Here is a 16531-nt window from a genome sequence, read left to right on the forward strand (position 1 = left end):
TAGGTTGCTTCTCTCCTTGACTAGTTTCCATCCGTTGCTTCTTGTCCTGCCTTTGGGTGCTTTGGAGAAGAGCTTGACTCCCTCTTCTTTGTGGTGGCCCCTGAGATATTGGAACACTGCTATCGTCACCCCTCACCCTTCTCTTCATTAAACTACACATACCCAATTCCAGCAACCGTTCCCTATATGTTTTAGCCTCCAGCCCCCTAATCATCTTGGTTGCTCTTCTCTTTACCCTTTCTAGAGTCTCGACATCTTTTTTACATCGTGGTGACCAAAACTGGATGCAGTATTCCAGGTGTGGCCTTACCAAGGCATTGTAAAGTGGTATTAGTACTTCACGTGATCTTGATTCTATCCCTCTGTTAATGCAGCCTAGCACTGTGTTGGCTTTTTCGGCAGCTGCAGCACACTGCTGGCTCATATTGAAGTGATTGTCTACTAAGACTCCGAGATCCCTCTCACAGTTACTACTGCTCGATGTCCTCTCTGGGCTGGTGGTTGAGTTCCCGAAACTTATAGTTTTGGGGGACTTCAACCTACCATCACTGGGAGGATCATCTGAGTTGGCCCGGGAGTTCATGGCTTCCATGACGGCCATGGACCTGACGCAGGTAATTTCGGGACCGACTCATGAGGGAGGCCACACCCTTGACCTAGTTTTCTTATCTGGACGGTGGTTAGATGATCTTGGTGGGGGCTCTCCAATTATTATGCCCCTGTCATGGACCGATCATCATCTCCTGCGGCTGGTCTTCCGTTTTGCCACCCCCCGCCGTGGGTGTTTGGAACCAATTAAATGGTACCGCCCCAGACGCTTAATGGATCCCCAGAGGTTCCAGGCAGCTCTGGGGTCCCCACCTGCCTCCCTTGCTCACAGCTCGGCAGATGCCTTAGTGGAAGCCTGGGAAAGGACGGCCACTGAGGCTCTTGACCGAGTTGTACCCCTGCGGCCCCTGACCCGGTGCAGATCCCGTCGAGCTCCATGGTTCTCTGCGGAGCTTCGGGAGATGAAGCGTCGGAGACGGGGCCTAGAGAGCAGTTGGAGGTCCAGCCGATCCGAATCCGACCGATTGCGACTAAGAGCCTACATTAGGTCTTATCTCGCTGCGATAAGGGAGGCGAGGTCTAACCACTTCGCCACCCTTATCGCGTCCGCAGATAATCGCCCGGCCGCCCTGTTTAGGGTGACTCGCTCCCTCCTAAATCAGGAGGTGAGGGAGGATCCCTTGCAGGGCCGTGCCGAGGAGTTTAACCAACATCTGTCGGACAAAATCGCTCGGATTCGGACCGGTCTGGACTCTGACTGGGCAGAGTCTGACGATCAGGACACGGGTGGTCTTGTCGATATCACCTGGGAGGAGTTTGATTCTGTGACTCCGGAGGAAGTGGACAGGATCATGGGGAGGCTGAGCACCACCACATGTTTATTGGACCCGTGCCCTTCCTGGCTGGTCTATGCAGCCCGGGAGAGGACACGCAGCTGGTTCCAGGCAGTTATATCGGCTTCTTTGAGTGAGGGTATCTTCCCCGCCGTCTTGAAGGAGGCGGTGGTGAGGCCTCTCCTCAAGAAGCCTGCCCTGGACCCAGCTGTATTGAACAACTTTCGTCCTGTCTCCAACCTCCGCTTTCTTGCGAAGGTTGTTGAGAGTGTGGTGGCGCATCAGCTCCCTCTGGTCCTGGATGAAGCGGATTATCTAGACCCTTACCAATCGGGTTTCAGGCCCGGGCACAGCACGGAGACGGCATTGGTCGCGCTGGTGAATGATCTCTGGAGGGCTCGGGACAGAGGGCATTCCTCTGTTCTAGTCCTATTAGACCTCTCGGCGGCTTTCGATACCATCGACCATGGTATCTTGCTGCGGCGTCTCAGGGGATTGGGAGTGGGAGGCACAGTTTTACAGTGGTTCTCCTCCTATCTCTTGGGACGTTCGCAGTCGGTGTTGGCAGGGGGGCAGAGGTCGACCGCGAGGTCTCTCATTTGTGGAGTTCCTCAGGGGTCGGTCCTCTCGCCTCTCCTGTTCAACATCTACATGAAGCCGCTGGGTGAGATCATTCGTGGCTTTGGAGTTGGGTATCATCAGTACGCTGATGATACCCAACTTTTCTTTTCGACCCCAAACCACCCCAGTGATGCCCTCAACGTGATGTCCCGTTGCCTGGAGGCGGTTCGGGTCTGGATGGGGAGGAACAGACTTCAACTCAACCCCGACAAGACTGAGTGGCTTTGCATACCTTCATCCCGGGTTTATTCGGACATTCCACCTCTGGCTATGGGGGGTGAACTATTACCCCCCGTAGATAGGGCTCGCAACTTGGGAGTCCTCCTAGATTCACGGCTCACCTTAGAAGACCACATAGGAGCTGTGACTAGGGGGGCCTTCGCCCAGGTTCGCCTGGTGCGCCAGTTGCGGCCCTATCTTAGCCGGGATGATTTGTGCACGGTCACTCATGCGCTCGTGTCCTCTCGTCTGGACTACTGCAACGCTCTCTACATGGGGCTGCCCTTGAGGACCACCCGGAAGCTCCAACTGGTACAGAATGCAGCCGCGAGAGTGGTGTTGGGAGTCTCCCGATACTCCCACGTTACACCTCTGCTCCGTGAGATGCATTGGTTGCCAGTTGTCTTCCGGGTGAGATTCAAGGTACTGGTAACGGTGTTTAAAGCCCTCCATGGCATGGGGCCGGAGTACCTTAGGGAACATCTGCTGCCGGCATCAAGCTCCCTGCGCCCTGTGCGTTCCCACAGAGAGGGCCTCCTCAGGGTGCCACCGATCAGAGAATGTCGATTGGTGGCCCCCAGGGGGAGATCCTTCTCTGTGGGCGCTCCGGAGCTGTGGAATCAGCTACCGGTAGAGCTCCGGATGGCGCCCGATCTTCGCTCCTTTCGTCGCGATCTCAAGACATTTTTGTTTGTACAAGCTGGCCTAGCCTGATGGGGATCGGTGGGGTTGTTTTATTTTTGGTCTTTTAATTTTATCTCGGGGTTTTTTAGAACTGTACTTCTATTGTTTTTAATTAGGGCAATTGTTTAATCACCTTTTAATGTTTGTATTGGCTATTTTATTCTGCCCTGTGAACCGCCCTGAGTCCTCAGGGAGAAGGGCGGTATATAAATGTTATTAAATTAAATTAAATTAAATTATTGAGAAAGGTACCACCTATACTATACCTGTGCATTTGATTTTTCCTGCCTAAATGTAGGACCTTACTTTTTTCACCATTGAATTTCATTTATTTTATATATATATATATATATATATATATATATATATAAATAAAAACCCTATGAAGCTGAAACATTTTTTGCAATGAGAAACCAACATCTTGGGTGTGATACAAATGTGTTCCTCAAATTGTAAAGCAAACTGAATTTAATTCTGCAACAGATTTACTTTTAAGATACAAACTTAGCTTGGACATCAAAGCATAGTCCCACAATTTTGTTAGCCTTTTTCCACCAACATACAAGGCATTGTAAAGTGGTATTAACTCCTCCTCCTCCTCTTCCTCCTCCTTGTCCTCCTCTCCTTCTCCTTCTCCTCCTTCTTTTCTTCCTCCCCTCCTCTCCTCCTCCTCCTCCTCCTCTTTAGGTGTTGAGGGAGATACAAAGTTCATCCCTTCATTGATTCCATCTCAAATTTGAAATTTCTTTAATAAGCGCGACTGTAAAGCCACGCGCCATTTTCTATTTATTAAATATAGCCTTTCAGTCTGCAGCTTCAAGATGCTTAAAACTGGTTGAATCTGGACTAGATCCTTTAGCTTACTCAATTCGAAGATTAGGTGATGGCTCACATCTTTAAGTGGAATTCTCCCTTCCACTTCTGGAAGGTTGGTTGTCGCCTATACCCATATTTAATTTTATCTCCACTTTTTTCTCAAAAGGTTCGTCAGTGAAATAATGGACACGAATATATTTTTTTCAGACAATCAGAGCTTCACGAAGTTTTGTTTTTTTAAAAAAAACAAACAAACACACAACTCAGGTTATTTTGGGATGAGCGAGTCCAGCATGTGGGCAATGCCAGTTTGCAACAGGCTGGTGTCGGAATGGAAAAAAATCATCTGTTCGGCGCACTTGTGCCTTTACTTTAATGGAGAGTCATCAATTTTCTCCATTAAGAAGTTGTCATTCAGCCACCCAGCTGGAAAAGCAATTTTTTTTAAAAAAACAACAACAACAACAAAATCCCAGCCAGAGCGGTTGCATCAGCTTCAGAAAGTGCCTTTTCAAAATGCAAGTTAGACTATTGTTTGCTACAAACCAAGTGGCGTGCTTCAATTGCACTCAAGTTCATAATCACTGTCGTATATTAAATGATTGTTTTTAACCACTTCTGATCGTTCTTAGAGAGGTTTTTAATTAAAACCCATGCCCTGCAAACCGATTAAATAGGAGGAAAGAAAAATGAAGATGGAAAAAAATATTAATTAAAAAGGTTATTGCGTGCACAAACATGAATTCAATATTATGCATCGCTAGGAACAAATTATAATTCCCCCCCCACACACACTCTTTTTATTTTGAGACTGCAATTCGAAATCCGCCTATTTGAACATTACCCTGCTGAAAGCAAGGAATAATTCCTGAATTATAATTATAATATTGCATTGTAAATCTGATGGCAGATTGATGGAGAGTTGTGATACACCTTAATGCATTTACAGTTATATATTTAACAGTAATTGCTGTTTTTTTTTAAAAAATAAATGGGTTACAAGGTTGAAATACAAAGTGAATAATTCAGGCTTTTTCATAATTAAAAGAAACATACAACTAGGATTAAAGCTGCTCTTTACTCAGCAAAGATGAAAGGTTTAATTACTTTTGACTGTTATATAGAAGTTGTGATAGTGAACAACTAGTTAACATTGGGTGATCTTGAACAGTTAAGCAGATCCAATTAATATTTGAGCAGGCAATTTTTACGAAATCCCAGAAGATCATCCCATGAGCAAATCACTTTTCAAAAAAATAAAAGTAAAAAAAAATCAAAACCAAAGATGTTTATTTAATCATCAGGAGCTGAGTATAAATTCATAGGCCCTTGAGAAATAGCCATCCAAAGATTTAATCCATTTTGCAGCTTTATATAAGTTGATTTTTCCTTATCAAAGAACGTAGAATCCTTGCATTACAGAACTCTACTACCAAAATAAAATAACTATGTTCATTTATTTATTTCGTTTGCATCCTGCCTTTTTATTATTTTTGGCAAACAAACTTGTCACAGAAGTTGCGAATGCTCCAACACTGGAGGTTTTTAAGAAGAAATTGGACAGCCATTTGTCTGTAATGGGATAGGCTTTCCTGCTTGAGCAGGGGGTTGGACTAGATGACCTCCAGGGTCCCTTCTGACTTTGCTATTCTCTTATCTGTTCTGTTAACTCAAGGTGACAAAGATATCAAACATTCCTCCTCTTAGTTTCCCCATAATAACCTTGAGAGGTGGCTTGGACTGAGAGAGGGGGGCCCAAGGTCACTAAGCTGGTTTTCATGGTTAGAAATCTAGTATATAATATATAATAATACTAGAGTATATGGTTTCTATTTTCAAAAACACATGCCTAGCTCCATACGGCATGAAGCGTAATGGGAATAAATGTCAGATGGGGATTAGGTTGACAAATAGAATTTACTTTCTAAAAGTCTATGGAGAAAGAGAGAGAGAAAAAAGAGACAAGAGAGAGAGAGAGAGAAAGAGAGAGAAAGAAAGAAAGAGAGAGAGAGGAGAAAGAGAAAGAGAGAGAGAGAGAGAGAAAGAAAGAGAGAGAGAAAGAGAGAGAGAGAGAATGAAAGATTAATCAACTAATGCACTGTCCTAATGGATAGATACTTCACCCTTTGTTGGTTTTGAAAGAGAATATTAACAAGCATTTTATGAGAACTTCAGTACATATCTAGAGAAAGAAAGAAAGAGAGAGAGAGAGAGAGAGAGGAGAAAGAGAAAGAGAGAGAGAGAGAGAAAAAGAGAGAGAGAGAGAATGAAAGAGAGAAAGAGAGAGAGAGAGAGAATGAAAGATAAATCAACTAATGCACTGTCCTAATGGATAGATAATTCACCCTTTGTTGGTTTTGAAAGAGAATATTAACAAGCATTTTATGAGAACTTCAGTACATATCTAAGCTCTAATTCACCCACTTTTGATGTAAGCCTTAATCAAAGATGCATGCAACGGTGGAACAAGAGTAAACCAATTAAACAACGTAAAGCGTTGCCGATTATACATGTATATTCCATTAAGAGAGATTCCTCCATAGAACAAAGATATTAGAAAAGAATTTAGCCAGCGTAATTATAGGGATAGGCAGGGCTGGCAAAACTGCATTTCCAGATTGCATGCTAAATATTTCAACACAGGTTTAGATATTTGTATCCGTAATTTGGGAACGTTTCAAAAGCATATTGTGATGGAAGGACTGTTCAGACACCACGCTGTAAAAAATTTTAGAGAGAGAGAGAGAAAGAAAAAAAAATCCATACTAGTTGCATTATTCACAGCTTTCTCTAGAAGACCATATAGTAGCTGTGACTAGGGGGGCCTTCGCCCAGGTTCGCCTGGTGCGCCAGTTGCGGCCCTATCTAGACCGGGATGCCTTACGTACGGTCACTCACGCCCTCGTGACCTCTCGTCTGGACTACTGCAACGCTCTCTACATGGGGCTACCCTTGAAGACCACTCGGAGGCTCCAGCTGGTACAGAATGCAGCCGCGAGAGTTGTGTTGGGAGTTTCCCGACACTCCCATGTTACACCTCTGCTCCGCGAGCTGCATTGGCTTCCAGTTGTCTTCCGGGTGAGGTTCAAGGTGTTGGTAATGACCTACAAAGCCCTACATGGCATGGGTCCAGAATACCTTGGGGAGCACCTGCGGCCGGCGTCAACTTCCCTCCGCCCAGTGCGCTCCCCCAGAGAGGGCCTCCTCAGGGTGCCACCGGTCAAAGAATGCCGACTGGTGACCCCAAGGGGGAGAACGTTCTTTGTGGGCGCGCCGGATTTATGGAACCATCTTCCAGTCGAGCTCCAGATGGCGCCTGACCTCCTCTCCTTCTGGCGCAATCTCAAAACCTACCTTTTCGAACAAGCTGGCCTGGCCTGATGGGATGGGGTTGGGTTTTATTAATGTGTTTTAACCTACTTTTTAATGTGTTTTAACTTATTCGTGGGCATTTTGTTTAATCATTTTTAATTTTTGTATCTTGTTTTTTTTAATATGTATTGCCCTGTTCACCGCCCTGAGTCCTTCGGGAGAAGGGCGGTATACAAATAAAATTAATAATAATAATAATAATAATAATAATAATAATAATAATAATAATAATAATAATAATAATAATAATAATAATAATTATAGGACACACCTGTGTTCTCCGACTTGCCAAAAATATGGTCGGTGTCATTAAAGAATCTTTATAAGGCCCTACGTATATGTTTTTTTTTAAAAAATACACAACCACCTACACTTCATTAGGAGACATATCTTAACCAATTTCCATGTGGAAAAGAAACAGTGAAATTACTAGGTATGCTATTCATGAGTCAGAAGACAGGGTGCTTTTCAAAAGGCAACTGGATTCTCTGGGTTTTTTCCCCCCCTTGAAAACATTTCACTTCTCATCCAGGAAGCTTCTTCAGTTCTCTTCACAACTGCAGAAGCTTCTTGGAGGAGAAGCGAAACGCTTTCAAAGAAAACATCGGTTGCTTTTTGTAAACAAACAAACAAAAGCAAACAGATTTTGGACAAGCAGGAATTAGACGGTTGAGAATATCTACAGACTTTAGGTCTTCCATTTTGAGCTTCAAAAATAACATGAGCAAAACTCTGCTTGAGGATTTCTTCACTTTGGCGGCCTTTTTTTTTTTTTTTACCAAACGTTGCTGCTGAGATTTCTAAAGTCCCAGAGTAATTGAACTTTATCATTATCATTATTATTGCTGTTGTTGTTGTTGTTGTTATATCCCCTTTTGGGCCTTCTGAAAAACAAAGTCAATGGGGGGAAGCTAGATTTGCTTAATAGCCCTGTTATTAACTTAATAGCTACAGTGATTTTGCTTAAAAACTCTGGCAAGAAAGGTCGTAAAATGGGCCAAAATTCACTTAACAAATGTCTTACTTAGCAACGGAAATTTGGGGCACAAATGCCCTCATAAGTTGAGGATTACCTGTACTTATGAATATACCCGAAGTAGATTATATAACCAGCATGTGCATTTACAGACCTCTAAAATTTCTGGTTGCTAATATTGTCTATCAACAAAAATGGTCCAAATAGCGATGGTGCTGCTTGCTAAGGTAAGTTTTTCGTCTTTTTTATCGTGATCCTGTATGCCAATTTCCTTTGATTGTTTTCTTATTTTATATTTGCTACTTTTATTAAGTAAGCTGCTTGGTATGACTCTGGAGCCGAAACTCCAGGGTATCTTTTATTAACTAATGCGCTGTTTAGTGTTTGGGGTTTGATTCCAAAACATGGCTAGGAACACCTGCAACTTTTTAAAACAACCGTGTCTGTTCCTGGATCATGGGGGAGTTGAAGGGAACAGCCATGTGATGCATCGAAATGATATAGCTGCTTTAAAATGTCGTAAAGGTAAAGGTAAAGGTTCCCCTGCACATGCGTGCTAGTCGTTTCCGACTCTAGGGGCCGGTGCTCATCTCCGTTTCAAAGCCGAAGAGCCAGCGCTTGTCTGAGGACGTCTCCGTGGTCATGTGGCCGGCATGACTAGACACCAAAGGCGCACGGAACGCTGTTACCTTCCCACCGTAGTGGTTCTTATTTTTCTACTTGCATTTTTACATGCTTTCGAACTGCTAGGTTGGCAGAAGCTGGGACGAGTAACAGGCGCTCACTCTGTTACGCGGCACTCGGGATTCGACCCGCCAAACTGCCGACCTTCTGATAGACAAGCTCAGCGCCCTAACCCACTGAGCCACCGTGTCCTTTTTAAAATGTTGTAGCCAGGTGTTAATTTCATGATCCCATACGCTTCGAAGCACGTTGTTAGAATCAGATCTGAAGTTCTACTCAGGCTTATTAATTAAGTGTAATAATAAAAACATCACAGCTTGATTATGACATCTTATGAAAACAGAACGGCTAAGCAATGGGACACCCATAATCAACACCATATTTGTTAGGGAGCAGAGAAGAATATTTAGAAAACGCATAACGTTTAATAATTCTTGACTGCTTTGCCACACAGAGTGTTCCTCTGTAGATATAAATTTCCATTTGATAATCCCATATGCAACATTCCAAGCTACGCCGTGCGGGGACAGGTGGCAAAAATGAAATAATTAGAGGAGACGTATCTCCTTTTTTTTTTTTTTTTTTAATTTCGTCTCAAGCAGGGGTTTCTTTCTCAGGAGAGAATCCAATGCTTCATGGAGTCAAGCTAATTGCAAATTAGAAATCAAAATTAAGCAAACCTTAATAGTGGCTCCGGGGAAAAACAGCCAATTTCCGGTGTCCACAGGATCAAGTGCGTCTTCTAAAACAACCTGTCTGTGAGCTGCGTTGATGATCAATATGTTGTCCAAGGCCCAGCAGGATTCGTACACGTCACCCACATGTACATATTCCTGCTTCCACTGAAATTGAACATTTTCTCCTTTGGCGTCTTCCGGGAGATACAGAATGTGTATTATGGTGCTGACGTTAGAAGGTGCTCTGTATGACAGGGGTGGGCAAAATGAATAGTATTAATTATTATTTTTTAGTTGCTGACAGAGCCGTGACAAGCAAAGAAAGTTCATAATTTGATCATCAAGACATCCTGTTTTTTCCCACCAAAACAGTTCAATTCTAGGCAACGAGTTAACCTGGCAACCTTTGTTGAAATTAAAACGAAAATTGCCAATTGCATGGCTGCAAAAACATGTCCTAAAAGTAATTTGTAAAACACTCGAGAATTTTACAGGGGGAAGTCCTCAACTTGGGAGCACAAAACTTCGGTTGCTAAGTGAGACAGTGGTTAAGTGAGTTTGGCCCCATTTTCTGACCTTTCTTCCCACGGTGGTTAAGTGGATCTCTGAAGTTGTTAAGTTAGTAACGCAGTTGTTAAGTGAATCTGGCTTTTGCTTTGACAGAGGAGGGTCTCCTGCTTGGGTGTGTGGGGGTTGGACTAGATGACCTACAAGGTCCCTTCCAACTCTGTTATTCTGATTCTGAAGCTAATGGCAAAATGGACGCCAAAATGGACGCCAAGTTCCTGCCAGTTTGAACACATGACTGTGGGAATGCTACAACGGTGTAAGTGTGAAAAACCACCACAGGTCACTTTTCCCCATGCGGTTGTAACTTTGAATGGTCATTATGCAAACAGTTGTAAGTTGAGGACTACTTGAATTTACCTTAGAACTATGAAAGCTTGCCCTGGGCTAAATTCTGCAAGGAAGAATCTTGTGAGTCCCATAGAATTCCCAGGCTGGCTGAGGAATTCTGGGAGTTGAAGTCCACAAGTCTTACAAGTTGCCCAATTTGAAGACCCCTGTTTAGATTCAAGCAAAAGTTGGGGAAAGAACTAAAATTTTGCTCTTCCTCTTTGGAGGAAGAGTAAGCCCGAGAAGCCACGATCGTGGTAGAAACTTGGTTTCTCAGAGAGCAAACCACCACTGTAGGACTGGCTGTTTCTTCACCCTGTTCCACTTCATTGTTCAGCACTGGAGCTGTGACAGCCTGTTTGATTTCTATGGGACTTGCGAGATAGTACAGGACTATCTGTATTATCCATGTTATCACAATTCTCTTGTTAGACTATCTAGAAGAATAGAAGATTGATTGGGTCTTCTTTGCAAAATAAAGGTAGAGAATTGGAGAAGTGAAATTTGTCAGAGAATGTACTGCCTTATTGCACGAGATAACCCAGGAGTAAACACAGTAAACAGTGGCCTATATTAAATGGGGTTTTATCTTACACCAACTACAATGTACACTAGGAACAAAATACATACACGTGCTAATACAGCAGGATCCAACAAACCACAATTACAGCAGGAAACAGAAGAGAGAGAACACAGCATTTTATAAAAAGGCTCTTAAAGGGACACAAACCTTGCTGAGTCATTCCCATCATTAAATCATACATCTCACATTATACAAGCTGGTTAGCTTCTAAACCATTACCTTGACAAAATTTATTTGTAGTGAAAACCTAGTCTCCCCATTTAATTAGTCTGTTTGTTCGTTCATTCATTCATTCATTCATTCATTCATTCATTCATTCATTCAGCATATTTATAACTTGTTTGATTCTCCTGTTGCACCACAAAACTATTTTGGCTTCTCTCTAAAGTGTCCCATCTAATACAGGCGTCTAGAAAATTCAAATCTGTATTTTTATTATTTTAAAGGCATTGTTTAAAATTTATCACTTTAAATCACACACGACATGCCTCTTAAAAAACAAAACAAGCAAAACTGCAACAGTGAAATAAAACAGCCAACTTTTGTAAAACATTTCAGGGAAAAACAGTGCTGAGAAAGAGTTATAACAAACCTAATTTTCTCCAGTTGAATCCAGTCTTCTGAATTATTCTTCGAATAGGAGACAATTATGTCTGGATCGGAGTAACTAAAGCGGCATGTCCCTGACCCTATGGAGAACAATAACAATAGAAATATTTATAGCCCTGTTAAGTGATACATTCTCCTTTTGGCATTTTCTTCTGAGAGAGACCTTGCCACCATTCTTAATTTTCCATATTTCAATTTTGGGTTGTTGGTTTTTTTTGATTGATGGCGAGTTTTCCTCTGCTGTTGGTGGAAAAAAGCATAATAATGCATGCTCCCTGAGTTAGGAATAACTTAGGGAAGATAAATCACAGCAGAGCAGCATAATCTGCGGTAGATTTCCCAGGAGAGGGTATAATAAATTACTAAACAACCCCTACTCAAAATGCACACATAAGGAATGGTGTAGCAAAAAGGAAGTGCCACACGCCATACTTGCCAAGGTACACAGTGAAATACTGCGATACGTGACGGGGTCCCTAAAGCATAAAGACCGACCTCATCACCGTTGGACGATCTTAGTTATACAGGTAGCCCCTGATTATGACCATAATTGGCACCAGAAGCTCTGTCAATAAGCAAAGCAGCTAAATGAGTTGCGCCCAATTTTAATTTAATTTAATTTAATTTATTAATATTTCTATACCGCCCTTCTCCCGAAGGACTCAGGGCGGTGTACAGGGCAAGAATAAAACACAGAATATACAAAAATTAAAAGATAATTAAATACATGCCCGATTAAAATACAATTGATACATAATAAAACCCCCAATAAAAGTGATAAAAACCCCACCTATCCCCCCTCAGGCCAGGCCGGCTTGATCGAACAAGTATGTTTTCAGATCGCGGCGAAAGGAGCGCAGATCGGGCGCCGTCCGGAGCTCAACCGGTAGCTGGTTCCATAGCTCCGGGGCGCCCACAGCGAAGGATCTCCCCCTGGGGGCCACCAGTCGACATTCTCTGACCGGTGGCACCCTGAGGAGACCCTCTCTGTGGGAACGCACAGGGCGCAGGGCGCTTGATGCCGGCAGCAGATGTTCCCTGAGGTACTCCGGCCCCATGCCATGGAGGGCTTTGAATACCATTACTAGCACCTTGAATCTCACCCGGAAGACAACTGGTAACCAATGCAGCTCACGGAGCAGAGGTGTCACATGGGAGTATCGGGAGACTCCCAACACAACTCTCGCGGCTGCATTCTGTACCAGTTGGAGCCTCCGGGTGCTCCTCAAGGGAAGCCCCATGTAGAGAGCGTTGCAGTAGTCTAGGCGAGAGGTCACGAGCGCGTGAGTGACCGTGCATAGATCATCCCGGCTTAGATAGGGCCGCAACTGGCGCACCAGGCGAACCTGGGCGAAAGCCCCCCTAGTCACAGCTCCTATATGGTCTTCCAGGGTGAGCCGTGAATCTAGGAGGACTCCCAAGTTGCGAGCCCTATCTACGGGGGGTAATAATTCGCCCCCCATAACGAGAGGTGGAATGTCCGAATAAACCCGGGATGAAGGTATGCAAAGCCACTCGGTCTTGTCGGGGTTGAGTTGAAGTCTGTTCCTCCCCATCCAGACCCGAACCGCCTCCAGGCAACGGGACATCACGGTGAGGGCATCACTGGGGTGGTTTGGGGTGGAAAGAAAAAGCTGGGTATCATCAGCGTACTGATGATACCCAACTCCAAAGCCACGAATGATCTCACCCAGCGGTTTCATATAGATGTTGAACAGGAGAGGCGAGAGGACCGACCCCTGAGGAACTCCACAAACGAGAGACCTCGCGGTCGACCTCTGCCCCCCTGTCAACACCGACTGCGAGCGTCCCTGGAGATAGGAGAACCACTGTAAAACCGTGCCTCCCACTCCCAATCCCCTGAGACGCCGCAGCAGGATACCATGGTCGATGGTATCGAAAGCCGCTGAGAGGTCTAATAGGACTAGAACAGAGGAATGACCCCTGTCCCGAGCCCTCCAGAGATCATTCACCAGCGCGACCAATGCCGTCTCCGTGCTGTGCCCGGGCCTGAAACCCGATTGGTACGGGTCTAGATAATCCGCTTCATCCAGGACCAAAGGGAGCTGATGCGCCACCACACTCTCAACAACCTTCGCAAGAAAGCGAAGGTTGGAGACCGGATGGAAGTTGTTCAATACAGCTGGGTCCAGGGCAGGCTTCTTGAGGAGGGGCCTCACCACCGCCTCTTTCAAGACAGCAGGGAAGCTACCCTCACTCAAAGAAGCTGATATAACTGCTATAACTTTATGACTATTTTTTTTGCTCTGGTTGTTAAGCAAAGAGCCGGGGAGGTGCAGTGGTTAGAATGCAGCATTGCCAGCTAACTCTGCCCACTGCCAGGAGTTCGATCCTGACCAGCTCAAGGTTGACTCAGACTTCCATCCTTCTGAGGTCGGTAAAATGAGGACCCGGATTGTTGAGGGCGATACGTTGACTCTGTAAACCTCTTAGAGAGTGCTGTGAAGCGGCATATAAATGCTACTGCTCTTGTGGGAAGTCAGCTGTCCCAGAACCACATGGTGTTGGTTCTGTTCTTCAATAAACAGAATCTCTCTTCCAAACAGCCTCCATTTTATTTATTCCCGGCTTGGACTGGACCTGAAGATTTTTCTTTCAACACTATTGCTAATTCACATGGTTGTTAGCGCAATCTGGCTTCCCCCCATTGACTTTGCTTGTCGGAAGCTGGCAAATGGTGATGGGGACACTGTAACCATCATATAAATACATGTTGGTTGCCAAGTACCTGAAGTTTGTCCATGTGATCATGGGGATGCGGCAACGATGATATGTGCAAGGTCCTGTTGTAAGTCACTTTTTATAGCAACATTGTGACTTTTGTTAAGTCCAAGAACTACCGGTAGATTCTTTCAATTAAGTAGTCATCTTATTCAACTCCCAGAGAACAGTATGGTATAGGCCAGGGGTAGGCAACCTTGGCTCTTTTATGACTCGTGGACTTCAACTCCCAGAATTCCTGAGCCAGCATGGCTCAGCTTAGAAACCTCTCCCTTTTCTCTCAGCATGGCTGGCTCAGGAATTCCGGGAGTTGAAGTCCACGAGTCATAAAAGAGCCAAGGTTGCCCACCCCTGGTATAGGAAGACTGACACTGATGCAGGTCTAATATGCTGTGTCATATTTTCCCTTCCTAGCAACCTAAGGCTCCTTGTATTATCAACTGTTACCCCGTCAGGTATATCTGCCTCTGCAAGAGACAGGAGTCACCTTTAAAGACATAGAAGAGAGTACCTTAGTTTACAACATTGCTTGCAACTTATTCATAGAGCTGCAGGTCAAGGCCCGCCCAACATTTTGCTACCAAGTCCTAATCTGATCTCCTCTTAAGGCTGAAGGCCACAAGTTTGGCTTTATCATCCAGATATTTTATTCTAGAGTAGAGTAGAGTAGAGTAGAGTAGAGTGGAGTGGAGTGGAGTGGAGTGGAGTGGAAGAGAAGAGAAGAGAAGAGAAGAGAAGAGAAGAGAAGAGAAGAGAAGAGAAGAGAAGAGAAGAGAAGAGAAGAGAAGAGAAGAGAAGAGGAATTGATAGGGACCTTGGAGGTCATCTAGTCCAACCCCCCCCCCTCTGCTCAGGCAGGAAACCCTATACCATTTCAGACAAATGGCTGTTTAGTCTCTTCTTAAAAACTTCCAGTGTTGGAGCATTCACATCTTCTGGAGGAAGGTTGTTCCACCGATTAATTGTTCTAACTGTCAGGAAATTTCTCCTTAGTTCTAGGTCGCTTCTCTCCTTGATGAGTTTCCATCCGTTGCTTCTTGTCCTGCCTTCAGGTGCTTTGGAGAATAGCTTGACTCCCTCTTCTTTGGGGCAGCCCCTGAGATACTGGAACACTGCTATCCTGTCCCCCCTCGCCCTTCTCTTCATTAAATTAGACATTCCCAATTCCACCAACCGTTCTTTTTATGTTTTAGCCTCCAGCCCCCTGATCATCTTTGTTGCTCTTCTCTGCACTCTTTCCAGAGTCTCAACATCTTTTTTACATCGTGGTGACCAAAACTGGTGGACCAAAACTAGACTCTCCTCTAATAAGCACGGGAATGCTGGGAACCAGGTTCCTGATTGTTCCTGATAGTTTAGACTCTTCCTTGCATATTGTAATGATTGCAAGATTGAAACCAGAAACCATGCCTGAGTGGGCACTCTCAACCCTTTGCCCTGGGGGACCGAAGACGGTGCTCGGACATGTTATTTCTTCCACGCCAATCGCTTTTAATTAAGCTATTATTCCATAACGAGCACCAGTGGGCAGCCTATCACCTCCAGAGATTTTTGAGCAGCCAGGCCTGTAATGCTCTAATCTCAGTTGATGAACTGAGTGGGTTTCCCCGCCCCCAGTCAATAAATAATCAAAATTAAAAGCCAGTCCCACACGAGGGTTGGAGGAAAATTCGAAGCAGTACTGGAAATCGCCATAATAAACAGCCATCGATAGAATATGCTTTCATCCATGCCACCGAGAGTCAGAATAACGGCTTTAAGGATCAAGAATTTATAACGGCCGAATCCTACCCGTGCCATGGAGTTCTTCAGATATATTTATAAAGACTGATTTCCCGACTCAGCTCCTGTTCCGGTTTGATTTAATGTCATGATGGCTGATTCCCCTCAACCCCCTCCCCCGATAAACTGAATTTCAAACTTCCAACCAATTGCCGTATTTGATTCTAATTTCATGTTAAAAATGTATTTTATCCCAATTTCATTTTAAATTGTATTTTATTTCTATTTTATCCTAAGTTTATATTTTAACTAATTCCATTCTAAATTGTTTTTACTGCATTTTCGTATAATGTGTGTTTGGAACTCTGGACCTCGATGTGGACCATGGGCTAATCAATAAAGATTATTATTATTGTTATTGTTATTATTACATTTCCATCTCTCTCAGTAAGCTTTTTACTCAAGTTCCAGATTCTTTCACTGCCAGCAACCTGCTCAGTTTATGATTCAATCAGGACTTCCATCAATATAGGTAGCGATGCCTCTT

General features: G+C 44.2%; 1 protein-coding gene across 1 annotated transcript in view; it reads right to left on the reverse strand.

The window, feature by feature from the left end:
* Positions 1–16531, reverse strand: part of RELN (reelin) — a gene marked incomplete at its 5' end in the record, with an annotated part of 292461 nt that overhangs the window by 164316 nt on the left and 111614 nt on the right. Inside the window, 2 exons of the mRNA XM_083366535.1 lie at positions 9435–9675; positions 11504–11600. Coding sequence (XP_083222661.1) covers positions 9435–9675; positions 11504–11600 — 338 coding nt within the window. The remainder of the gene's footprint in view (positions 1–9434; positions 9676–11503; positions 11601–16531) is intronic.

This window comes from Vipera ursinii, assembly GCF_947247035.1.
Source record: "Vipera ursinii genome assembly, chromosome: 6".
Taxonomy (NCBI): domain Eukaryota; kingdom Metazoa; phylum Chordata; class Lepidosauria; order Squamata; family Viperidae; genus Vipera; species Vipera ursinii.